The sequence below is a fragment of the Poecile atricapillus genome, chromosome Z (assembly GCF_030490865.1).
Source record: "Poecile atricapillus isolate bPoeAtr1 chromosome Z, bPoeAtr1.hap1, whole genome shotgun sequence".
Classification (NCBI taxonomy): Eukaryota; Metazoa; Chordata; class Aves; order Passeriformes; family Paridae; genus Poecile; species Poecile atricapillus.
This window is the reverse complement of record NC_081289.1, coordinates 27,108,791-27,135,620: the sequence shown is the minus strand read 5'-3', so window position 1 is coordinate 27,135,620 and position 26,830 is coordinate 27,108,791. Positions and strand designations below refer to the sequence as shown.

The window sequence follows — 26,830 nt, the reverse complement described above, 5'->3', positions numbered from 1 at the left end:
AAAAACTATATGGATATTACAAAAGAAGCCAAGAGTGAGGGAGGGATCAATCCTCTGCCTCCCATACCAGCAGGAACAGAAAGTTGTGGTACCTAACTCAGTCCTCAGAAGGCAGTATTAAAGTATTTCTGGCATTTAACTTGTTTGTTATGAATGCCTAGATGTCAATATACTGACAGTAGCCTTGCTTTAGACTTCACTGGAGAGTTCATTACAGCATCTAGGTCAGCAAATCCCACAAGAGGTGGTGTCTCTGCCAGTTCTATACTGAACATACCTTAAATGTATCTTGCTCTGTTAAACACCGTTTCCTTTAATTTCCAAATTCAGCACAACTGGATCTCCAGAACATCAGTGGACAGAAGAACCATTTGAGGCAGTGAGCTTTCACTGATCAGAACACAGGAGTTCCCCAATTCTGACAGCCACAGGAAATGCAGAAAATAGGAGCAAGCGGAGAAGGAAGTGTAAGTGCAGAGTCTACTGCTTTGGTAATTTTTACTTTTGGTAGTTTATGCTTTTGGTAATTTACCACTGCAAAGTGACAAAGTCTCTTCTTCTCTCCAGTCATGGTGGGGGCTTTGTGGGTTTTCTTTCCTCTTCTGCTCACCACATTAATAAATTTTATTTCTCAACCCAGTTTAAGGATTCAGTGCCCTGTGCTAGGAGAAAGAGGAAAGAGCCATATCCAGCACTAGGAACACATTCCCACTCACCAGCAGTCAACAAGACTTTAAAAAATAAAAGAATACAACAAGATGAAACAGCTTTGGGGTGGTTTCAGCAAGACACATAGAAAGTTCTAAGTTTATTCCACTTAGTACCATGGAGTTAATTCCTTTACCTCAATATGTAGAAATACTCATGAGTTTATCATGGAAGATCCTTATGTTCAAGTTGGCTCACATCCTGTAACCTTTTGTGAGTCTGCAACCATTCAACATAATCAACAGCACAAGTTTGAATGGGAATATTGTAAGTAATTTTGAGGAACCAGGAAAGCTGGAAAGAAGCCAGAAATCTACCAGTACCACACACACCCAAACCATTAACAGTTACCAGCAGACCCTTTTGAATCCCTGGGGGAGACAAAACAAAGGCCCATTCTCTTACGTCCCTTTGTTCATACAAGAACCTACCTTTGCATTTATTTCTCTCCTGCTGGGGTTTGGACTGGCAAAGAGAGCTCTAAAATGCCTATCAAACAGCAACCTTCTGTTAGAAAGAGGTGTGAAACTGAAGAAGAGCCCTTAAAACTCTTCTTTCATGCAGCAAAACTGTCAAATAATTAAAACATTTTGGAGAATATAAGGAAAACTGTTCACTCAGTTCTAGGACTGGGGAAAATGGAGCAGATGATAATTTATCTGGATAAGAGTGGGTGGGAGAGCTTGAGGGACCACTAGCCTCCTTAAGTTCAGGAGTGCAACTTGCATTTCCATGTTATTGGATTAGTAATTCAGGTATTTGCTTATACTAAACAAGTTTTTCCTCAATTTATTTCCTCCTGCTTACTGCTTTCACCCCTGCTTTCTCTCATAGCCTATTTTATTGTATGATTCTATGATTTTGGTTTTTTTAAACTCAGTCATTAAAAACCCTGGTTTCAGGTTTGTTGAAAGGTAGAAATTATCAGGTAATCTTTCCCTTCTACAAATATCCATCTTATTTGCATTACCAATCAATATGGAGTGAAGTTTATTTTGCATTTCTTTGCTCTAAGAGCACATTCTTTGAAGTCCCCCTGTAGACCTAAGGCCTGTGAAGATCAAGGGGCTTCTCTGCAGTCCTGCAAAGGTCTTCAGTGATGTTTTAGGAGAGTGTAAAAATCTACACTATGAAAACACCAAAGCTCCTGCAAAGGCAAACTGAAGGTTGAAAACCTTGGGTATCCCAATCCCTAGCAAACATGAACTATAGGGGATTTCCTTTGAACTCACTTTGGATCTTTTAAACCTGTGAGATACAGAGGCTTCCTCCTGCCAGAATCTGGTGGGTGGTGGCATTTCTTCCTTGTTCACTACAGTTACAGCTGTCAAAAGAAAAGAATAAAAACCAATAGGGAACAGGTTTACAAACACAGCTTTTGGCTGAACCCTGGATGTTTGCTTGGAAGCTTTTTACTGCGTTTCTTAGTCATTTCTCCTTTCCTGACAGGGATGAACAGCTTTCACTCCATTAACTGTATCTCCCTTGGGTCCTCTGTTCAAGTTGGAAAGAAAGTTCTTGAAAAACTTGGAGGGCACATTTGGGACTTACCTACAACACAACAATGGTTTGTTTGCAGTGGCTTAATTTAAATTGGATTTCACATCAATTCGTTGAACAGCTGAGGAACCCCATGTGGACACACTTATTTGCCTTAAGAATTGTCTAAAATCTGTTCCAAATTGATTTAAGCTTCACTGATCAGATTTAAATATATACTTAAAAGGTCAACACTACCTTTTGCATTGATTTAATGAAATGATATTGAAAGCAATGTTTGAGTAAACTGCTGCAGCTCTGTGTAAAAGCTGTCTGAATTAGTGTAATATGGATTGTCAAAAAATGGAGAAACATTTCTCCCCCTTGAAGTTTGCAAATTCAATCTCTTGACTGAGTGCTAGCAAGATGGAGGCTGATGGATCTCTCCTCTGATGGAGCCTCATATTGATTTTATCATTAGATATACAAAACAAAAGGCTAATTTAGTAATAGGCATGTTTTATGCCTGCCTTTCATGGTGTTGATCTAAACACTTCATATATGCACTTTAGCTCAAAAGCACGTAAATTCCTTCTTCAATATGAAATTTCAAAATGTGGATATGTTTTTGAAATCATGAGCTGTTTTTGAAATCATGAGTGTCCTGGGGTAAATCTAGGTAGATATGATCTTAAAAATATTTAGAGAAATAACAGCATGAAAGAATCACTTATATCAGGAGCCTATTTCACTGTTTAACAGGTGCAGATATCCATCACAAATTAAACCTCATTTGTGCTGAGTGGCTGAATTGCTGAGGAATCACTTTATTGGTATGTGAAACATTTACTATGTATAGCTGGACAGATTCCCAGGAATTCCAATGAAACACATTAATGCACAAGAGAAAAACATCCTTCTTCATAAGACTTATGAAATCATAAGCTTTGCTCCTCTCAGTATCTTATACAGATTTCTAAAAAACTATCTGAATTGTCCATAAAAATGTAACAAAAATAACTGCTAAGGAGGTCTCTTTAGATAGAAAATGTTTTTTCTCTCTTCAGGAGAGCTGCTATTATAGATATTAATATCCAAAATAAAACACGCTTTTATTTAAATTACATTTTTCTTCACCTTATGTAGAAATTGCCTTTTTCTTATAGAAAAGTGAGAAACTGCATGTTGCTTTAATGGGATGTCCAAAAGAGAAGAGTGGTACTGGGAACTCTTCAAAATGTGCATTAACTTAGAAGTCAATAACTAATATTTGGCTGGGAATTATTTGCATGTGTACTTTGAATAAGGAGCTCTATTTACTAAAATAAGTTATTTAGACAATTCAGCTGTGGATTTCTGTATCTGTGGAACAACTAAAATAATGGTACAGAGTTAGAAGAGATTTCTGTTTGTCATCTAAAAATTCTGGGTTCCCATCTGTAATATGAGATCTGGGTTTACTATCTAGAATAATTTACCTTCATTAATTGCAATTCATATTGTTAACTTTTGCTAATCAGTTAATCTTTTGCCTAAAATGTTACTCTTTTTTAAAATGCATAAAAAAGCTAGAAATAAAGACTCCACTTCTTCCTTGCCCAGATTTTTATAATAAAAAATATTTTTAATCTTCTGGTTTATGTAACTATCTCAAAGTTGGTGGAAGAGGATATGATATCTGCAACAAGTATAAATTTCAAGAATACTTCTCTTTTGTGGTAAAATAATACTTTATTGAGAAAAAAGAATGCACTTAATAAAGAAGCTAAGGGAAATTGTTGTTCCTTGATGCTGGTGACCTCAAACTTCCTGAAATGTTTTAAGTATTATCATCAGTCCAGCCACCTCCAGATAAAATGAAATAATGATTTGTGTGCAAGCAGGTTACAAGAGACTGAATGGAAGAGTCTGAAAAGAGAGCAAAATAATGACATGACTGGCTTGAGAAGATAGAGGAAATAATGAATTCAAAACAAGCAATAGAGATTATCCATCACTGAGTGCTCTGTTTGAAATTGCTCTGTGATTTAGGCACTTCTCTTGAATTAATTACTGAAGAAAGGAATGTAAGGGTGTACCTTACAATCAGCTGCTCCCTGTTTGAATTGAAAAGGGAAATCTGCAGAAAAGCACACGGTGTGTGTACATAGGCTCACAACCCTTCTCCTCCAGGTGTGGAATAATGTTTCACAGAGACATCCTCCTAGTCATTGTTTGGGGTTGGGACAAGCTGCCCACATCAGACCTACTCCAAAAATTTTGCCAGGGCAAATTCAGGTTATGGGTTATGTAAAAGGCCATCCACCCTTTTAACTACACTCAGTGGTATTCAACATACAATCTAGAGCAAGCTTTCCAATAGAAATGTTTTGAAAATACCAGGTGACAGGATGGAAAGATCTCTGCCACAGTATATTTCTTATCTGTTAAATATAGTGCAGCCAAATCAATTAAGTATACCAAGTGGCATGGGGAAAAGTTGGAGGTACACAAAACTTGTATTGTGCCTGTTAGATTTCAAATGTAAAGCAAGAGCAACAAACAATGAGGATTTTAAGGAAAGACCTTTTCTACTGAGGTAGCAAAAGCTACTGAGGTAGTTAAAGCAATCAAAAGTAACAGAACACACAGAAGGATGGGCTTTTCTTGAAACACCAGATCCTGAATGCAGAGTGACACCCAAAAGGCAATGTCAGTTCACAGGATTACTTGGTTCTCTCCTTTACTCTTCAGGTTTAGAGTTTTCTTTCACTTTGTGTTGGCATGAGTAGTCTGCAATCAAAGCCAGATGATTCAGGGAATAAAGGGAAAACTTGGATAATATCCGGACAATACTTGTGTCCTGTACAGTTGCTTGTTTTAGGGGAACAAACACGATGGCAAAAAGAGGGGCAGGCAGGGCAGGTCCCAGTTTGGTATGGACCCAGGTTCAGAGTCACTTTGCAGAAGCTTTTGTATCATTACACTTAATTTTTTAAACACACCAAGATTATGTTAAGTACCGGGGAAAAAATAATAAAAAAGGAGATGGCAGTAGTTACCAGAAGAGTTGATTTTCTTTTTCATGTTTTTATGCATCCAAGATCTTTTCCACCAGAGGAGAGTCATGCAACACATATGTCTCTTCATTGCTCATTTTCTTTCTTTCCTCTCTGGTTCTTTGTCCTTCTTGCTAAACTGTGAATGTCCCTGTTGTGCAGCTCTGTGGGCTCAGAAATATGAATGAATTTCACAGTTGTAGACATTTTCATGGAAGTACAGTCACAGTTCTACTGTCAAGGCTACACTGAACCCAGAGCAGGTTCACAAAACATATAAAGCTGCTCCTTATCCTCCCTATTATGCCTGTTTGGGAAAAAAAAATGCAGAGATTTTTGATGATGAGGTGATTAACAGCTGAAGCAGATGACAGAAAGAAGCCACTCTCCACCTTATCCTTCTCCCTCCACAAGCCTTCTGATCAAGGCTTGATGCCTTACTGTGGGGTTTGTTGCTGTCACATACAAACTACCAGGCTCTAAAATTAAGACATGCACTACATGAAGAGATGAAATGTAGTTGCTGTAATAGAAAGGTGCTCAAACTATTTGATCAAAGATCTCAGTCCTACCTTTTCATTCAGTGACTCTATTAACAAAATATAGCCAATATTGTGGAAGATTTCAACTCAGTCCTCTATTAGCTTATGAATAATTTAAAAATTGAGTCCTTCAGAAATGTGGCATTTGGTGCAATTCTTGTCTCAAATGAGCTTAGACAGTTTATCACTCTTGTAATTTATTATTAAAGTTTAGCAAAATTTTGAAGAGTTGCACACTAGAGGAAAATAGCTTTTATGTCTAATTGCTGAGATTAATTTACAATTATCAGTTTATTAGGAATTTAAATTTTTACTACAGTCCTAATTTCCATTAATTGCTATACTTGTTCAATTTTATATCCCTAAAAACCTAAGTTAGAATGGTACATTTGGGTTTAAAACTCACACAGTTTTAAGCTTCAAGAGTAATAATCGCATCTTTCAGATAGCACATTTTCACCTTTTTTTGCAAATGCGCTCCTCAGGTGAGAATCACAGAATGCTGTCTCCCAAAAAAGCCTCATACTGCAGGGAAATTGTATTATAAAAGTGAAAAAAAACCCTGAAGAATGAAGCAAAGGTAAGGCTATTTGGCAGTGACTTACAGTAAATCCATTAGAGAGATAATATATTTATTCAAATCCCAAGAATTATAAACCTTGGAACTTCTAGGGTAAAATTACATGTAATAAGAAATCCAAACAAAGCACAAGAAATTAAGAGTCAAATATCTAAACAATCTTAATTATGGTTTGAGAAAACATCTCTTAAATCTCTAGCTAGCTAGAAGTCAGAACATTAATTTACCCAATATGTGTTGTTTGTGTATAGATACTAATACATCTGTGCATTTGAAGATGAATGATACCTTTCTACTTCATGGTAACTGAAAGTTCATAAGAAACCTCTGTTCTGCAGGGAAGCCCTTAAAAATTTCTTAATAATCTCCAAGTCCACAAATGCAGAACTATCTCAGTACAAACTGCATGGTTTTGCTTGGTTACAGTCACCACAGTAACACCCATGTAGCTGTTAAATAGCTCATCTTCTGGAAAAAAGAAGAGGATAAAGCATAAATTAGGAAGCAATATACATACCAGATACTGCAATGCATCACAGGAGCATCAGTGGCACCATATGGAGTCTGACAATTGGTCAGTACAAGCACACCAGAGGCTACAGCTTTTGGCTCCAGACTGGTACCTCTGCACATCCAGAAGGGGAGGAGTTAGAAAGACATTTGGAGATTAAGGCCTCTGTGACAGGAGCAGCTGCATGGGGATGTGAGGACATTCCTGAGCTGTCAGTAGGGCCATGCCTCTCTGTCCTGCTGAGGACATGGAGACAAGAGCAACTGGGCTGCTGGACCAAGGGCACAGCTTGTGAGGAGCCAGCCAGACCTGGCTCCACAGCAGAACTCTCCTGATGCTGTATCAAACTTTGTCTATCCAAGAAGCAATGCTAAAATTGTTAAGCAGATCCTGATAACACATTAGGACAACAGCACAGAAACGCCACCAGAAACTTTGCAGAGGCCACCCAATAGAAATGGTCATTCTACCAAGAGGTGGTAGGGAAGGGTGTTCATAGGTTGTACCAGGAACATTAGGTTTTGCAGCCTGGAACAAAGCCTGTACAGAAAGCTCAAACCCAACCCCTTGCTGTGCCATTAGCAGCTGCGCTTTCTCTGAATGACTCTAATAATTTGCTGGGTGCTCATGACGTTGATGTAACACTATTAATTACAGAGGAGCTGCTTGTAGCTCCTATAGGGAAAACGGATGTTGTGTGTTACATTCTCTGTGCACAGAGACTGAAAGAACACAGTATATTATCCCCAAACTTAAAGCACTACCTGAGTAAAATATTCACATGATAAGACATTACCTGACATCTGCTAACTATTTCCTGGTACAAGAGTCAGATAATGTAATCTTAACTTGGATCAGTGGCCAATCCCATTTTGCATTAATATCCCAAAGGCACACGGAGGCAGAAGCCTTGCGCTGCTGGGAATAAAAAGAAGCTGAGTCTCTCTCCCTTTCATGAAATATTGTTCATATTGGCCTGGTTACTCACCAAAAAAATGCAGTGAGTTATTTCCCTGGAAAGAACTGCATTTCTAAAAGTTTTCACTGGAATGCCAACAACTCCTAGTTGGACCACAGGCTGAGAGTTCTCAGGAAGGAACATACTGAAGCCTATAGTAGACATTCTCACTTCTGGGTCTAGAACCAGCTTGCTTGTTAACTTTTTCCTTGTTCAAAAATCTCATTGTTAAGCTTACCCAGACAGGATTTGTTTTTTTTTTCCTTTGCCATTGTTAATGGATAACTCTGTCATGGTTGTTAAAAAGATACACATACTATGAGTCAGCAAGTGAAGGTAACATACACGTGGAGGAGCTGAAAAGTCTTCCTTGTTCCTTTCTGCTCGTGGTCCAAAAAGCCTGGTTTTGGTTAGCCAAATATTGCGTGGTGGTTCAGAGAAACAACCAGGTAGGCTGAGGCATAAGCTGTCCTGGGAAAACAGGGGTTCACTGCTCCACCTGCTGCTACAGAAGAAGGCTCAGAGCTGCCAGGCAGTTAAGGCAGCAAGACAAACTGAGAAGGAGAAAGGACCTGAGGAGAAAGGAGCTGAAATTGAGTGTTATTGAGCCCATGGTGCCTCACTGTCCATTTCAATTATAGATACTGCTTTAAAATGTAATTTATCGATGTATCTCTTAAATACAGTGGATTTTATAGACCCAATCCTAGAGCCAGCACTGTGACAGTGTCCAAAGGATGATTTTTAATCAAGTGGAGGCTGTGAACACATGTAGGGAGTATATTTAACAGATGTGCTGTAATGATGTCAGAATTATAAACTTAAATGCACTTTAGATCTGCATACTAATAAAGAGATGGCTGTACAGGCTTCTGGACAACTCAGTTTAAAAGAAATTTAAAACCATCAATTTATGTCAGTGCAGAGTTTTGTTATCCAATTACATAAAGTATTAAATATCACAATTAAAACATTTTTGTCATTTATCTCATACAGATTTCTTTTCTAAGTTTAGCCCCAACTCTTTTGACCTTATGGTAATTCTCCTGGGAGTAATTACTCAATTTCCACAGCAGCAATTTGGATAGCATAAGAGCATGTAACCTCAGCCTCGCTCCCTCCATAAAAATGAAGATTTTGCCTAGAAACATACATTTTTCCCTTCGCATTATTTGAAATATGACACATAATCAATAACCTGAAACTGCATAAAACTTTCTTGTATGATAATTCTATTGATTTTTAAAAGAAATAATTAAACTAACTGTTAAGACGAAGTTCATCAATACAATCTTGACTCTTTTGTTCCTCCCTACTGAGTAGGACAAATCAATCAGGGTTATGAAACAGCATAACTAGTTTTCTGGAGCTATTGCACCATTCTGACAACATACTGAATAGCCAGTTTATGCTCTGTTGTTCTCTCCTTGCTCTCCCATCCCCCTGGCACACATCCCTGCCGCTGCAAATCACAACCTTCTCCTGATTCTTCTCTTATTGCATTGTACAGTCCCAAAACTCTCCAAGTCCATTCTCTTTACTGAGCTACCTCAGTTTGCTACTTCCTACACTGTGTTCCTTTGCAAAATAATTAATGCAATTTTAGGAAAGACATACTGTATTTTTCCACATAGAGGTAGAATGCCAAATTTTGTTAAATGACAAATTTTGTTCCACTTCAATGACAGAAGCAAATCTGCAAATTTGTACCTCTGCTCAGACCGTATTTAACAACAGGACTTTACTAGTTCTCTGCAAGTCAAAACAGTCCCCTGGCAGAAGGTGAAGTGGGAAAGCCAAAAGCCTCTCAGAGTTCCTCTGAAAACAAAGCAGCTTCTCCACAGGGATGGTTGGCTCTCGTTTTCTCTCATACTCTGATGTCCTTAAGACCTGTGCCACATGAATAAAATCTCTTCCCATGTGAACTCGTTTGTACCTCAATTTCTCTTTCACTCCCCATGATCCCACCAACGCCCTCATCAAGCAGCTGTCAACTTGTGCCACCACTGAGAGCTGCTCCTGCACCCAAGTGGCTGGAGGGAGGAATCTCTTCTGTGGCAGAAGCAGTCTGGCAGGAAGGGATCAGCGACAGGGGAGATACACCACGGGTATGTGCCATGCCGGCAGCCAGAGAACCAAGCTCTTCAGGGTTTCTTGATGAAGGTCGTGTAAAATGTTAAAGGATTTGGTTGTTTGCAAGGGACACTGCAGCATGTGTGTAGGTCACAGATTATTTGTCTCTGCAACAAGTGAGAAACAGCCTTCCAAAATTTAGGTTCATAGGATGCAGATTTAATACCTTCTGTGAAATGCACCCTTTACATGGAACAAGAGATTCAAACCAGCATTCAAACCATGCTGAAAAAATGGCTGAACACAGTGGAAAAATTACAGAATATGCATGGCCTGAATCAGACACAGTCAGCAGCCCTAGCAGATCCATTACTTTCCACTCAGCAGAGTCACAAACACTTCATTACTAACAGAAACATTCATCTGCAGCATTCCTAAGATCTATTGGTGTTTACAAGTTGCAGGATTTTCCTGAGAGGAGTAGGAATTAGCATGTGAAATAACATTTGACAATGTTATTTCAAGTCCAAAACAGGTCACACACAATTTATAAATCTCCCTCAAAAACAATGCTGTGTTTGGAGGTGCATATATCTATTCAACAGCACACAACTTGATGGCCTAAGAAATTACTTCTTACAAATTGTTTTATTTTAAAAATAATTTGTATATATGCATTTTAAAGGCTTATTTACAGTAAGTACCATTATTAACTCTGTTAGATGTATGGGCAGATGTGCAGATCAGCCCACACATGTATCTCTCAGATTAATGTTATTTTAAACTGCTTACATAGTTCCAAAATCCCCAAGATTTGGCCCAGTTGATGTGGCTCTAACAGGTGTAATTGGAACAAATATATTACAGATCAGAACAACATCAAAAGTATTCATCAGGTCTGTGTTCATACTTAGGAAGCCTCCCTTCTAACATTTTAGGCTGTAGCTATCACTGCAACAAAGGAGTATTTAACAAGCACTGCCATCAGAGATTAGCAGATTCCCTTAAATAGGTGAAACTTGATACACTAAACCCCATAAAAGCATTTATTTTTGTCATATTTAGAAAATAAAATTATGGCATGCCTTGGCTGCCTTTCAGGTGCCAAAATTCCAACTCCAGTGCATGCACCCAGCTCATGTTAAATGCAATGAGAAATGCAAGACACTGCCCACTTGGCCTTCACTAAGTGAAACATAGAAAAAAACAAGGAGGGGGGAAAAAACAAGTGCAGATTTTGCTAGAGATTACACAGCAACAGAACCAGAGGTCAAACTCCAGAACCCTGAGCACCTTTCCCACATGCCTGTGGCTACATTCACTGTGGGGAATTAGGCCAAACCGAGGAAGAGGCAGTGACGTTGATAAGAAAGTAAAATGGATTAGGAAGCAGTGACATAGTGGGTCAAAAATAGACAGTCTAGGAAGAGAAGAGAAAGAAAATTTAGAGTAACAAATGAAGACCACTGAAAGCTACCATAAGAAAGGAAGTAAGGTGATGCAACAGCAAGTGTAAATAACAGGAGATGCTCTGATGAGAGGCATTTTTCAGACATGTTAAATAGCTGATTGTCTAAATATTTTCAGTAAATACACAGATGCTGTGCTTGCCTCTAGTAAGTGTATTTACTATGGCATACAATGGCCTGGGTGGTAGGCTGATGTTCAGGGTAGAAAAATCTTCTCTTTACTCCTCACCCAGCCTAGTCCCAGTAACATTTGCAGCTGCTTCAAAAATATTGCCAGAGCACTTGGAAAAACCTAAAAGTCAGCTCTTATCACGCCCTTGGAGTTCAGAAAAGAAGAATTACTTTTAATTCAAATTAATTCCATATAAAAGCCATGTGAAGACTTGCCATAGGACAGACTCCTTAAAACCACACTGCTGAAGCTGCTGGCACTTAGCACAAAGCAAGCATAAGCCAGACAGGTGCTGTGACTGTCCCAGAACTGGACACCTCCCATCTGGGTGACAACCAACAGCTCGCCAGTGGAGTCCAGCATCATCAACATGGCCCTGCTTCCTGCATTAGAAAGGAACTCAGAGCAGGAAAAACGAATGGACTTTTGGGACAAAAGGAAGGGAATGTGGAAGACAGCAAGAATAGGTATGTCTAATCTTCTGAGCCCTATTTGTACTTTTTGAAATTATGAAACACTCCAAAATAAGCTGAAAGACAAGGTGTTTTTCCCTGCTGCAGGCCTATTTTGCCTATGCTTGAACAAGCCTAAACACAGCTTTATCCTTAAAATACTAAAAGAATTCTCCATTGGCTTCAGATACAACCACCTCTCCAACAAACCCGCCTTCCTGATTACCAGGCTATCTCCTTACATGGTTCTATAAAATTCAAGCTGACACTTTCTTATCCCAAACCAGCATTTATAAAAGCCTCATTTTGAAAATCTGACTGTTGTGAAACTGCTGCTAAGGGGGAAAAAAAAGGGGGCCTTGGTCTCAGCTGTTGTACCTATGCATCTGGTGGCGCTGACAAAATTCAACCCCTGCCAAGTGTCCCAAAACACACGGATATACACAGCAGAGGGATTAATCCACTCCCACATCATACAACAGTTTAACATCAGCACAAATCAGAAGAAAATTGAGCACAGAAAAGGTTGCTTTGTTCTTGCATCCCTCAGTACCCAAGCCTTTTGCATTCCACTGCCCAGTCCCAATCTTGGAAATAGCCATCAACTGTCCATGCCTTCCATCACTTGACAACTACAGCCAGCGAAGGGATCTGCATCCCTGCAGGGCTGCATCTCCCAAGGAGGATGAAAGAGGCAGAGAAGGGGCATCATGAGCTGCGGCCACAGATCTGCTCAATGTGGTAGATATCCTTGGGACAGTCGGCAGACAAGACGAGAGGTGCATCCTCTGTTATCACAACATCATCCTCAATGCGCACACCAATGCCACGAAACCTCTCTGGAGCACTCACATCATCCTCAGGGATATAAATGCCTGAAAGAAGAAATGGAATTAAAACACACAACACTCCAGGACACCACCTTTCCCTTACTGCACCACCAGGAGAACAGGGTTGGACTTTCAGCAACATAATGTGTATGATCCTGAGAATTTTTAATATGGCAACTTACTCTCTTTCCTCTCACTCATGGCTGTTGGTGGGCAAAGGAAGGGAAGTGTCCCTCTGTGCCTACAGATATCAGCACATTAATAAAAACTTCCATAGCTACACCCGGCCTTTTCACACTTCTTGCTCTCAGTGTTACATTCACAATGATTTTAAAAATGTTCTGAATAGAGAGAGAGAAGAGGCAAGCAAAATATAAGTTTTCAGCTGACAGCTCTAAATCTAGTGACAAGGAGATAGAAAGATTTCTCACAGTATGCGTAATTTGCAAAGCTCAGCTGTGAATCCCTGTAATTGCTGACTGCAATGCTTGAGACAATACCAGTGACTGGTAGAAGTTCAGTGGCAGGAAGACAGAACGCAGCACAAGTGAATTGACCCTGATTTCTGCACTGCAGTTCACCTATGCTGCACAGCCTGAGCTCTACACTATTCTGCTTCATGAGTTTACTCCCACTACGTGTTACCTTGGCTATGTTTGGGAAGGAAATACAGTTTCCTAATACTGTAATGACTTTGGGAGGGGAATAACTTAAGGCTTTCCAATACTGCTATAGTTTCCAGCTATAGAAAGAATGTGAATGCTTTGGTGTGCAGGACCAGCTAATTATTGAAAATCAATACTGTTACCCTCAGTAAAAGTTTTTGTCCTCATGTCTTTAGCATGTTTTTGTCCACCATTGAGTGCTTTTACCTGGTTCAATGGTTATCACCATGCCTGGCTGGAACGGGAGCGATCGGGATATATCCGGGGTATCGTGAACATCCATGCCCAAGTAATGGCCCACGTGATGAGGGCAGTACTTTCGAACAGCCTATGAGAAGACAGAACAAGTGTCACAGAGGCAGTTAAACACAGCCCAACTTGTTCCAACACAAAAGATAGCGAAAAGAGGCAGAATAGTTATGTGCTTAACTAGCAGTCTTACTGCCATGCCTAGGTCACCAGGGCCTGCCTTCCATTGACTAGAACTGGATGGCCCTTAAAACCCGCCAGTACCGGGTGCCTATTATGAGTACATTGCAGATTGTCTTTCCCCTGCACTAAAAAGAACAGCCCAAACCCATCACCATCTCAGCACATCAGGCAAGATGTCAATTTGCAAATCGCTGAGCTTTGCTGCCCCAACCCTTAAACATCCAAGCCCTGCACGACTCCCATCAGCCGATTTTCACAACTGACAGCAGCGGGTACAGCTGCTCTAGGCTGTGAAAGTTGTCTCCTATGCACAGCAGAGCGAATGCTGTGCCGATTTCATTCAGTAGCGAGAGCATGATTTCAATCCACCTCTACAAGGCACGGACACCGCCTCCCACCGCACCATCCTAATCTCCCTCCCTCCAAAACAGGAATCGGGGAGAACTCCTCCCTAGCCTACGCTCCTCATCCCCAAGGGACTGAGCCGGCGGCGCTGCTCCCGTCTGGCTGTGCTTCCCCCTGCCGGAGGAATCGGGCACGACAGCTCGCTCGGCCGGCGGCAGCGGGGCTGCCATGGCACCGGCACCGCGCACCGCTGAATCCGGCAGGAACCTGTCCGGCTGCCAAAGCCGCGGCGCCCTCACCTGCTTCCGCCATCTTGGCACTATTGGCATCGGCAGCCGTGCTCTGCACTGCCCTGCACTGCGAGTGACCAGATAAACTTCTCTAACTGCAAACCAATCCTATTTACCTGCAGGTTCTGCTCTAAGGCAGACCAGTTTCCCGGTCTTGTTCAGCAGGTAGCTCTGTGAATACCAGTACTGACACAAAATGGTGCAGAAGAGGCAGCAGGTGGAATGACTGAGAATAGGCTGCACCTTCTGGTGGCAATGCAGATTTTTGTGATGTAAAACAGACCACAAAAGTACGAATAACTGTCTGCGGCCAGCCCTAGACCCAGAATCTTGTGTTAGTGCCCATGTGCCTGTAGTTCCCTTCAGACTATGCTCTAAAGCTGTTTCTGCACTGGGAAGTAGTGCAGAGCAATGGGAATGGATCTGCAGAGTGAAACAGCAAGAGCCAAGGAACAAATATTCACACTATGTGCATGTAAGACTGGGGATTACTTCAGATCAAATTGTGTACCAAATGGTTAAATCACATCTTGGAGTTTAGCCCTGTCTCAGAGAAATTCATTCCTGTGCTGAGACCAGCCCACAACATGAATTACAGCACTGTGTAGCAGCAATTAGATGAGATATCCTGAAACCGCATTTGTAACCCAAATTAAAGCCCTAAAACTACCCAAGGATTAATCAGGATTAATAGGAGTAAACTAGAGTAAACGGGAGTAAAGTAGAGTAAAAAACTTGAGGTACCTTGAAAAAATGGCTGTCGGTGATGCTGCTTTTCAGGACACCCAAGTCTTTCAGTTTCTGTCCAATAAGGCTCAGCATGAGGCTGTAGATATTTTCCAGACTCATGCCAGGGGAGCAGAGGCTCAAGCAGGACTTCTGGATATCCAGGACAGCTTGATACAGTTCTGCTTGGGGTTTGGTGAACCTGAAGGCCATTGAGTAAAGGAATATCTCACAACTAAATCTCTGTTTCCAAAAGAAAAGAGGTTCTATCCCCAGAACCTATTCTGGGGACAGACTCAGTTCAAGGATGGCACAAGGGAAAACCAGAAAGCAAAGCAACTGTCTCCTTGTACAAAAGGCCACACCAGCAAATTGACAACCAGCAGAGCTATGTACACATCAACTGAAACTCCTGTTTTCTTACACACAACTGAAGTCAGATGTATGAAAGCCATCTGTGCACTTTAAGCATGCTGTAATAGCTGAAAATAGCAATAATCACACATATTCATGCAGTAATTAATGAGGCAGTGGGGAATAGAGCTGAACGATTACTTTGTATAATTTGATTACTCTGAAGCACCACAGAATGGGACATGGTAAAACTATGATTAAACACACATTCAATCATCAATTATGTAATAATTTATCAAAATTCTTCTAAAAATCTTATTGCAGCATACCTTCCATTAACAGGCCAGGTACGTGTGATGTCACTCACATAGCCGGAAAATTCACATCCACCATCTAGCAAGACCAGTTCACCATCCTAGAGAATAACAGGAAAGAATTCTCTGTGGGTCAGTCCAGCTATTAACTGATTTTTCTGTCTGAGAGCAGGAAGGGAGATTATGATTCTGTTTTCACAATGCAGCTGCAGAAATGTGAATTCCTTTTGCAGAGTAATACCTCAGGTACTATTGTTTATAAATGGGCTATTCCAGTTGGATTGTGTCTCTGCAAGGTAGTCTCTGACTGTTATGCTAATCTACCACCTGAACTTTTAAGATGAAGATTTTGGAGTAAAAAAAGGCATTTGCTTTGAACTATTCTGCTCCCTGAGACATAAGGCCTACTCACACCTGGATCACTTCCTCCAGCAAATTATGCCTATGATTCCTTTCACTAGAAGTTCTCAGCTTAGTGACTCAAACAGAGGGGGCTTGCAACAAAAGCATAGGATTTCTGAGCTACCCTCAGGATCACTAACAGCTACAAATTTACCCTTATCATAGGATATGAGGGCCCAGTAAAACCACTTTGTATCACAAAATCGGACAGTTGCTGTAATCACTGCTGTAAATGCACTGGTGAATAGCTTGTACAACCTTCCCTTTCTCTTCTAGGACTTTCTTGGCTGTTTTAATGTATCTTTCCGGATCTATCTGGTGATGAAGAAAAAAATTTTGGAGATGTGAATCTCCACTTCAGCAAAACTGTTCCATATCAATGACTACACATCTCCCAAAAAGTCACACAGAAGAAAGACAAAGAGCCAGGAACAAAACTACTGTCTTGCTTTCCCTCCTTAAAGGGGCTAACAACAAATAGAGCAGTAAGATGTTCAAAAAGTTTGGATTAAATTCTCTATAGATTTACACGACATGTAGAGATTCATTCCACAGATCCATGACTGTGCCAGCAGACATGATGTGGAATGGCAAGCCATAATTGCAGCATGTTAAGTGAAAGAATAAAGCAGCAGAATTTCACTGCTAGTGCTACTTCCAGCACTAGCTGCTATCATTGTGTACAGTTAAGGGACACAAACAGACACGCAGCAGATAAGCCAGCAGTGAGTAGATCTCACTGTCCCTCTGAATAGACAGGCCATTAACTATCCATTTAAATTGTACTTTTTAACTTTTCCAGAATAGTTGGTTGAATTCTTTAAGGCAAATTTGAAATTACAGCTATCTTCCAAGCAATTAAATAAGCTAAGTAACAATTTATTGACTAAGGGAATTCAGCTTGTGGTTTGATTATCCAGTAAATGCCTTATGCTGTGCTTGTCCTTTCTTTAAAGCAGATCCCTCTAAGTAAAAAACTGAATGAAACATTCAGATACCTCCCAAATTAGACACTTAGTTAGCCTATTTGGAAACAAGATCTGTAGGAAGCAGCACACAAAGGAAGAGTCAAGTTTATGGGTTTAGCCTTCTACTTAATAGTTTTGGAAAAAAACAAGTGACAGTCATTTAACTGAACAACTTTAACAGAAGCAACTGGAGTTACAGCAGCGCGCCTGACCTTGGATGACAGAACAACAAAGGAGGCTTCTTCCTGCCAAAAGCAGCCTGTCATATCTTTTGTACATTTGTCTCTGCAGATCATTTCAAGGTCTGCTAGTGTGCCAGTTTCAAGAAAAGACAATGCTAGTGGGAAAGTTTCATTCTGCCTTAAGACAGAGGAAAAATATGCTCCTCTGGAAAGTAAATAGTGAGCAGAGCAGTGAGAACATACTGCCCCTGAAAATACTTATCTGAATCTAAAGACCTATTGTCAGGAAAGCTGGAGAGAGTTCAGTTCAATGGGAATCTTCAAAATAAGACAAAACACATTACTCTTCCACCTCTTGACATTTAATGCTGATCTGCTCCCTACTTGTTCCCCTTCCCTGCTCTGCTGGGCTACATGGAACCAAAATATGTTTTAGCTTCACCAGAGCAGGAATGCACTTTGCCCTTATACTGCAAAGCAAGGCCAAGGAATGCAAGTGACAGCAGAAGATTCTCTCCGGTGCCTTTGCTCTGCCTGCGATAGTGGCTCCCCTTTTTTCGCGAGGCCCTCAGCACTGCAAGCTGCTGTGAGAGCAGACATATTCAGTAAATTATCTGCAACCTTGTTTGCAAGTCCTTGCACTGTTCAGAAAATACTGCAGCAAGAACTGAGAGGAAAGAAGGACAAGCTGAATCTGCCACTGACAGTAAAATTAACCAGGGCAGGATTCTTTTCCCTTGCTCACTTAAAAAATATGTATTTAAGTGCTTTGATCTGTTCAGTCAAAACAAGCAGCAGCTAGGGAACGTATATTTGTGTCACAGCACTGGATTTCAAGTTACTGGACAGCACAGGGGTTACCTTGATGAGCTGATTATTCTTCACATAGTGCAAAGTGTTTGATCTGTTGCCACCAGCAACAACAGGGGGGTATGCCAATATGTCAGCACCACGAGCCCGGCACTCAAATTCAAACTGGAGTAACAATACAGAGAAGAGAAAACCATTAGTGCTGATTCAGGTCATTAACTGCCCTAGAACCATAAAAATTCTTGTCCTACAACTGTTTTCTTAATTTGTACAATACAAAGTGAAACTGGGAAGTGAGTTGACTAAATGAAAGCAGTCTTAAATATTTTGCAGGAACTCTGGAGGAAAAAAAATACAGAACCATCCACTTTTTCAAGGGTTTTCCAAGCCTTTACCAGGTTTCCAGGAAGCTCTTTCTGGTACAAGCTGTTCAATACTGTCTCAAACATTCATTACATTGTCACATATCCAGGCGAGGATTTGTTCTTATATAAAATAATGCTCTTATCTGCCATATGACTCTGCAAATTTTCAAAGATCCTATATGTCAGCATGACAACAGTCATGGTTTGTTTCTGTCTTTTAAAATTGCAAAGTACCAGCATATTTACAGCAGTATCTATTTTTCATGACTGTTGAACTAAGAAGGTTTGAAAGCATGCACTACCTTGATGTCTGAGGGGATAGAAGACAAAAGCACCTTAAGCCTCAAGATCTTTACCTTTCTTGAATGATGAAGCTGATGAAAGCATGGAAATGAATAAATTTACACCTATAAAGACCCTCAACATATTAATAGCATGTCTTTTCTATGGGTACCGAAATCATGTGTGGAACACTCCAGGATGCCAACATGGAGCACAGGTTTTACAATCCTGGTCTGGACTGAAAAACTGAACTGTTAAATACACTATAATTAAAGTAGTTTTTTCAACTCACTACTTCCAGTGCCATGTCAGCACAGGCCCATCCATTTCATAACAGAGGGCCAAACCTTGCTGATGTTTCTCCAGGCGTCTCACTGCAATTCCTTACAAAGCTCCTTACCAAATGTGCAGGCCAATCAGTCCTTATTTTGTAACTGAGAGGCATCTAAACTGCTTCAAGATGGTTGTGGTAATCTGATGTAGTAAGAGGTTAGAGGCAAGAGAAGCAGGTTTTACAAACAGGTGTTATAACTACTTAAATTTTGTACAACAGACCTGTTCTATAGAATAAGGTAATAACTCTACCTACAATTGTTTAGCAGGTTTTACATTTCTATATAGTACAAATAGTCATCAATAGAGAGAAACTTAGACAAATGCTACACTCCTTAAATAAGGGTACAGGAAATACAGCTGAAGAATTCCTCACACTGACTCTTCTGCATGTCCAAGGAACCCCAAGAGCTGGGTGAATAAATGTGCTACAATGGGAGACATGTGATAGACATCTGACATTTCTGGTTTCCTGGAAGGATAACCAACGTCCAGCCCTCTTTCTTATCTCACTTCCACCTATGAAGTACTCACCTTTGCAGACAGAAAGGCTTCATCCACAGGGGATTTACTGGCAAATATTGTCTCTGTGAAAGCCTGTGAAAATGAAGGGACTTTCAGTTAGCAAAGGAGAATGAACTGTTTTTTTTTTTCCACCTGTTGTCTCTTGAGGAAGGCCCAAAATCAACTGGCCCAGAATCAGTGGGTTTCATCAACATTTTTGGTGAAAGTGCTGTCAAGACTAGAACCGGTTAAGTTCTATACCCTGTCTATACCCTGTGCCTTGTGAAACTGTACTTAAGGGATGACTGACTCTAGTTTTTGGGGGAAAAAAAAAAAAATAAAAAAAAATTAGATGATTCAGGATGATCCCATGGTTTTGGCATTTTCAAAGTTGTCTCACTTATGGATTCCCTCAGGTATAATAGGATTGCCTTATGCAGCTTTTCCTTCAGAGAAGGACAATCTGTGCCTCTCTTGTCTACTTGGCTATCTATTTTAATAACATTTACGAAAATGTAACTGCATTTGAGGTATCTGTCGGATTTGTTTAAAAGTGGCCAATGAGTTCGAAAGGTACTTGAGGGTGAAGGGGGAATGCAGAAACATACATAGGAAACATCTTCATAAAAACCCTATTTTCTCAAAATAAACATTATAGATGGGAAAGAAAATTATTTTGGAAAGCAGAGAGTAAGCTGGGAAGACAGTGAAAAGGCTAGCCTTTGCTTTCAAACAAAGTCTAACAGCTGCTGGCTTTTCTTCACTGGAGTTATGCTAATTGAGAGAATCTGGTAGTCTAAGCAGTCTTCCTATTTCTCCTTGTTCTGCAGAGGGAGCCAAGGCCAGCCAGTGGCTGAGACAGAGCAGTTCAGTAACAGATTAGACCAAAGCTCTCCTTCCAACTCATGTCACCTCATGAAGGCAATGCACTGGTTCATTAGGAGAGCACACAACCCCATTACCTCTGCTGTCACCCGGCCAGCTATCTTCATCCTCTCAATCTCGGCAGGGGATTTGATCAGCCGAAGGTTTTGCACGAGATGTCGAACGCCCTGGATGCGGTTTTTGCTCCGAGCTTTTACCTCAGCCAGGGACTGCATGTAGTCAGAGTGCAGCTCTGCATGCACTGGTTTTCTCAAGTCATACCAAACCATGTTTGACTCACCTAGCAAACAAAACAAAAGTTGACACAGACTAAAATAAATGCAGAAATGTTCCTCCCCATCTTAAACTAACTCATTCCCTTAAATAAGATCTGTGGCTGTATATGAGAAAAGTAATTTTCTCTGAATCTACATTGACAGGCTATAGACACTTGCATTGTCACAGAATATCAGCAATGTCTTCTAAGTTTGGAAGATTACCAATTCATAGCATATTGATTTGACAAATCCCCACTTCTGGGCAAATAATGGGGATTACAACCATCACTGAATAGATGCATCTGGCTGAGATCCATTCAGAGTTCACTGTCAAAACTGCACTTGGGTAAGCTAAGCGGTCATCACATTACAGTGCACCTTCTGAATCGTTCTCCCATTCAGCCTGTCCATGAGACATACACATCTCATACCTTGCCTTCAAGCTGAGCAGGTTTGTTCAGCATGTATCTCACACACATTTCCTGCTTTCTTTGATCATCCTTTGCCCTGTGACTTACCTATTTTCAAGACATTCTTTTTTGAAACAAAATAACTGATTCCAAGATAGTATTTAATACTCCAGAATTCACTCCCTCTAGTTGTGTGATCCCTCCAAAGTCACACTTGACCTTATACTGTCATGAGCCTTCTTCGACTTCATTATATAATGCATTTAAGTTCCCCCTAGATTATAAGTATTGAGGCTACATGGTGATGTGAGATGCAGAAGAATATTTCTAAAGCACAGCAATGTTTGTATTTCAGGGGCACGTCATCATCTAGCTAAATGAGAGTGTACTAACAAGCTCCCTGTGTGGATCGTTTTCCAAGCCTATTATGAATAAAAAGCCTTCAACTTTCCTATATGTCATCTGGTTCTGGCTCTGTCAGCAAACAGATATGACTAAATCAGTAACATGGTCTTGCTCACCCTGTTCCTTAATATTTCACAGATACTCAGACTGGCATTCACACGGATACACAAGAAAGTCAGAAATTTTCAAAACTACATATGCATTGGTGGCTCTCAAAGAGCTAACATGAACTTCCAACTGCCTTTGCCACAACCATACTCCCTGCCCCTCTCCAAGTTCATTTTAGTCTCAAAGTGATGTCACAGACCTCCTCCCAAACCTGTACCATCTACAGACCACATCTCATCTCATTCCCTCTCTATTTTTTGTTACCTTTCAGCTTGGCCACCAAGTGCCTGAACTCCTCAATGGTGTAAGCTTCATCTACTCCTGTGAGAGCAATTGCCCCATCTGGGCCTGATCTGGGCCCATCCCACAGCTCTCGATTTGGATCTCTCCGGGGCACAAAAAGTATGGATTTGTGAGATGGCAGCGCTTTGCCAGGAATGCTCTGCAGCACAAGGATGCTGTCAGGCTCCTGAAACCCACAGAGGTACAGGAAATTAGTGTCCTGGTGGAAAATATAGGGGATGTCATTGCTCATATAGTATGTAGGGTTGGACAGCAGAATCACTGTGTGGTCCAAACTTTCCCAGCCTTGGGCTTCCTTCTGGATCAACACCATCAGTTTGTGCCGGCGAAGAGCGTATTCCACCTGTGACAATCCTGGCGTTACCTCTCCTGTGAACACAAAACAAATCAGATGGAGAAATTCAAGGCACTGAGGGTATTTTACTCATCACATGCTCAATTCCTGCCTACTCCCTGATGCCTTACATGTGCATGGCTCCTTTGTCATCCCTCACAAGCTTTTCCCTTGCTACTCTTCACCTTCCATCCCTACAGCACATCTTGATTCAGAAGGCTGCTTCTCCATCATGCAAAGACAGACACTGGTTTTAACCAACTGGATGCTATGTTACATATTTCTGTGCAAAGGTTGAAATCACAAAACCTGGTAGATTTAGACAAACATCCAAATGTTTGCAGAGAACGTGTAAAAAAAACAAGGGGATGGGGCAAGGCAAACTGAACTTTGACTGCTAAAAACTGATGGGTTTTACAGCATGGACATTGAACAGAAGTTTGCTTCCTGAGGTTGCGCATTAATTTTCTCAGATAAAGCTAGAATGTTTGTCCAAATACACACTAAGTCAACTCATAAAGTGACTATTTCTAAACCACAAGGGGCAAATTGAGTGTCAGAGATTCTGGGAGATCACGCAGAAGCAACTGAGATTGCAGAGTCTAACCAGTCTCAAGATTCCAGGCAGAAACAAAACACAGACTGCAGGCTGCTATCAGACTCCTGTTAAGGGAAGGGATCTTCTCCAGGACATATGTAGCTTTTCTCAATATTTAACAATTCAGATTTTTCTAAAGTTGAATACTGTATTTCTAATAACACTAAGCAAATGATCTTTCAGATGGAGGTACTCTTTCAACTGCTCCAGTCCCTAAAGACATGAAGTACAGCAATCAAGATACTCACCAAAACAGGACTGAAGTTCAAAGGACAACCAGCAACAGCTGAAGTATGTATTTTTAAAATTGTGAGACTCCCTAATTATGATCTAAATTAATATAAGAGCCTTAATCAATACTTTGGCTAATACCCTGCTTTAAGATTAACTGAATTTTGATACCATTTGTTAACTTTCCACTTTCATAATCTTTTCTTCCTCTTTCATGTGTTACACAGTGACAATTCTAGAACAAAAATTTACATTTGACTTATATTGCCAGTCGATTCTTGCATGAGTGCAGTGGGAGGGGGAAGTCCTATTTGCATTAATTTTTACACCTTTTCAATTATATCCTCAATGCCTATTAGATGTAGAAGTCTTTAAAAAGAACCAAAAAAACCCAAAAAAATCCCACCACATTTGTTTTACTCTATAAATGTAGAAATGACAGAGAACACAGAAACTGTTTTAATGCAATCTGGCCTCACAATTCCACAATGCTATAATGCAAATTTCCTGTATTCCACCACATTCCAGTCAGCTTTTTAACTGCCACAGTCCAGTGAATTTCAGAAGCTGCAATGGGGTGAAACATGGGAATCCCAGCTGTCTTCCAATTGTGAGGCCTGGAAATTCTCTTTGTATTAAAGGCATTTGCTTTATAAAACAATGGTTGCAATAAAACAATGTCATATTATTTTAAAGAAACCACCTCTGCTTTATTAAATGGAAAAATACCTTGGATAACTAGAATTCACTTCCAGTGCTTCGGCTGCACTTTAAGGAGTCAGCCTTGTTTATTGTGAGCTGTCAATGAGTGCCCTAAGCAACCTGATCTAACGCTGAAGTTAGGCCAGCTTTGAGCACTGGGGGAACCTGTTAACTGTGTGAGGTTCCTTCTGACCTGAATTATTCTACAATTAAATACAGAAGTGTGTATATAGATACACACACATATATTCATCTGTTCTTCCTTTATACACACCTATGGAAGAACACAGTGTTTTCCTGGACATATTCTTGAATATATTTTTGCTGCATTTTTTTGTTTTTGTTTTTTGTTTTGTTTTTTTTTTTTTTTTTAGATTATCTGTGGTCATCTTATGCCTACACACTCATTTTCATGAATCTCAAAAAAATGCACAACTTCAGCCTCTATCACTACTTCAAAGACACAAGTTTCTTTTTCTCCTTTGCCTCATATTGAATACTCCTCTGAACAGGGCACATTCTTTAGATAAGTGGTGTCCATCTATCAATGTCCCTCCCTGTTCACCTTTGATGAACTGCACCTTTGTTTTGTGACTCACAAGATATGGGATATGAACTATTCTGACAGCTCAGCTTGCACAAAAGACTCCCTCTTAATAAAAAACATATTTATTTGCAGGACAACGAGCCACTGCCACAAAAGATCTGCAGCACCCAAGTAAACAACCCTGAGTACATCATGAGAAAAAAGAAAGAAGCTATGAAAGCCATCAAATGTGAAGCCTATTTTTGGAATCAGTATCATCTTAGACAAGGAAATTAGCTACTAAATGTAATTACTGGCTAATGAAGGAAGTCATAAACAGCTGAAACCACAAACAACTCTATGATGCAGAAAATCAATATACTCAGAAAAACAAAGACAAGAAAATATCAATGACTAGTTCATGCAGGGCCCAAACCTCACCTGGTTTGAGCAGATGTGGGTGTGTGAAGGGGCTGGGCTGGCCCAAATACCGGTTTGGAATCTTCTTCTGCTGGGCAGGCTGGATGGAAAATCTTCGGAGAGCACATGATTTGCAAACTAGAGGAAAAGAAACGCACTATGTCAAGGTAAAAAAAAAACCCAGATCTTTCCAGCTAGGAAACTGCAGAACTGTGGTCTAGTCATCAGACCCTTAGCAGCATTTCTTCACTTATATGACATAAATATCCCTCCATAAGGTCTCCATTTGCCGTGCATCACAAGTTTATGAAACAATGTGCACACAACTCAACTGACAATCAAATACTTGTGGAACAGATAAAAACAAACATATTCATAACAGAAAGAAACAAACATATACTAAACCTGACAATTCAGCAACAAAACCCAGGAAGCTCTGTTGGTCTGCACATCCCAATTCATACAACTGACAATCAGGAGGTACTCAGCACTCTCCCTCCCTTGCTTCCTTCAAACACCAAAGGGCTCCAAGCACCACACCTGTATATTGTCTCTTCTTGACTATGTCTTCAAAAAATTTCTCTCATTTGGAAAAATTATACAGTTTTCAAGGCCTTTCCAGTTCTGTTTTTTATTACTAATGTTGAAAAGAAACCACCAAACAACACAGGTTTATACAGGAATTTTCCTGTGTGGAGGACACCCGTGAGTCCCTGTTTAGGTCTTGACCTTCCATGACAGCAGCATTAGCCAAACTGAATAATTACTGTATCCCACTTCCAAACCCACACACAAAGCAGGTGAGTTTTAAAGAATACTACAAGTATACATCTGTGAGCTGCGAATGGGCACGACAAGACAAAATCTAAAACTAAAAATGAATTGTCAGAAAGTTTACAATTCTCTGTCACAGCCTTTTGCAACTGAAGAAGTGCTTGTGCCTGAATACAAATCATCCAGACATGTAGGGAGGAGAGGGTAGTCAGAAGGTAAACATCTATTTAGAGTGGTTGCTCTGTATGTTACTTACCACCTGCCTACTAGAAAAGTAATTTGTGCTGCTATCCTTTAAACAAATATTATTACATCTTCACCAGCATAAGCAAGGATAACACAAGCAAAACACCTGCCTTTCAGGTAGCTGAGTCCGAGGCTTACAGCAAAACGTACGTACATGGATTTGCTGTGAGAGCCAGTACGATTAGCCTTTAATTGAGCATCATTTATGGCTGACAACTAAGAGTCACAACATGAAGCGTTCACTACGTGATGCTTGACTGCAGACCCGGGCGGTGAAATGTAACTGCAGTTTCTTGTGCAGTCTATTTTAAAATTGGTGTTTCTACTGTTTCCCTCCACATACACGGCAGACAAACAGGGCAGCTCGCAACGAGACGACACAGCGGGCATTAAATAAAGCAACACCTTGAAGGCGGCGAGGAGCTTTCTACCGTCGCTTTATTATTCAAGTTACTGCCTGTTCTTCCCTAGCATTCAGCCCTGACCGGGGCAGCCAGTGCGCCGCCGGGGAGAGCCGCTTTCCCGCGACCCGAGAATCGAAAGCGGAGCTATAAGCGGCGATAGCCGGGTGTCGCTAGCGGAGCCGCGGGCGGTGTCGGGGTGTGGGGAAGGAGGGGTGTCTGACCTGCGGCGCCGCGCCAGCCCCGGGCCGCCAGGACAAGCCCCTGCTGCGGGAGGCGCGACATGGCCGGGCCACACGGCGCATGACCGGGCCTCTCTGCGCCGCGGCGCCGCGCGCTGACACCATCACGGCGCGCGGCCCGCCGCCAATGAGCGGCGCCGCCTCAGGAGCGCCCGGGGCCCGCCTGCTTCGGCCGCCAGGGGGAGCCCGCGCCACGGCGGGGCT

At 40.9% G+C, this 26,830-nt stretch overlaps 1 protein-coding gene and 1 long non-coding RNA gene across 2 annotated transcripts; one reads left to right on the top strand and one right to left on the bottom strand.

The window, feature by feature from the left end:
- Positions 1-10,086: 10,086 nt before the first annotated feature.
- On the bottom strand, positions 10,087-26,794 carry LOC131592776 (xaa-Pro aminopeptidase 3-like). Its single transcript, XM_058864522.1, has 10 exons — positions 26,609-26,794; positions 24,985-25,101; positions 22,114-22,521; positions 20,747-20,949; positions 19,815-19,877; positions 18,352-18,465; positions 15,954-16,039; positions 15,289-15,472; positions 13,685-13,805; positions 10,087-12,857 (listed from the first exon to the last, which is right to left on the bottom strand). The coding sequence occupies exons 1-10, from the start codon at positions 26,667-26,669 to the stop codon at positions 12,691-12,693; spliced, it is 1,524 nt and encodes a 507-aa protein (XP_058720505.1). The 5' UTR covers positions 26,670-26,794; the 3' UTR covers positions 10,087-12,690.
- On the top strand, positions 23,034-24,970 carry LOC131592779 (uncharacterized). Its single transcript, XR_009280708.1, has 3 exons — positions 23,034-23,182; positions 23,268-23,375; positions 24,697-24,970. It is a non-coding gene; the product is annotated as an uncharacterized LOC131592779 (long non-coding RNA).
- Positions 26,795-26,830: the final 36 nt, after the last annotated feature.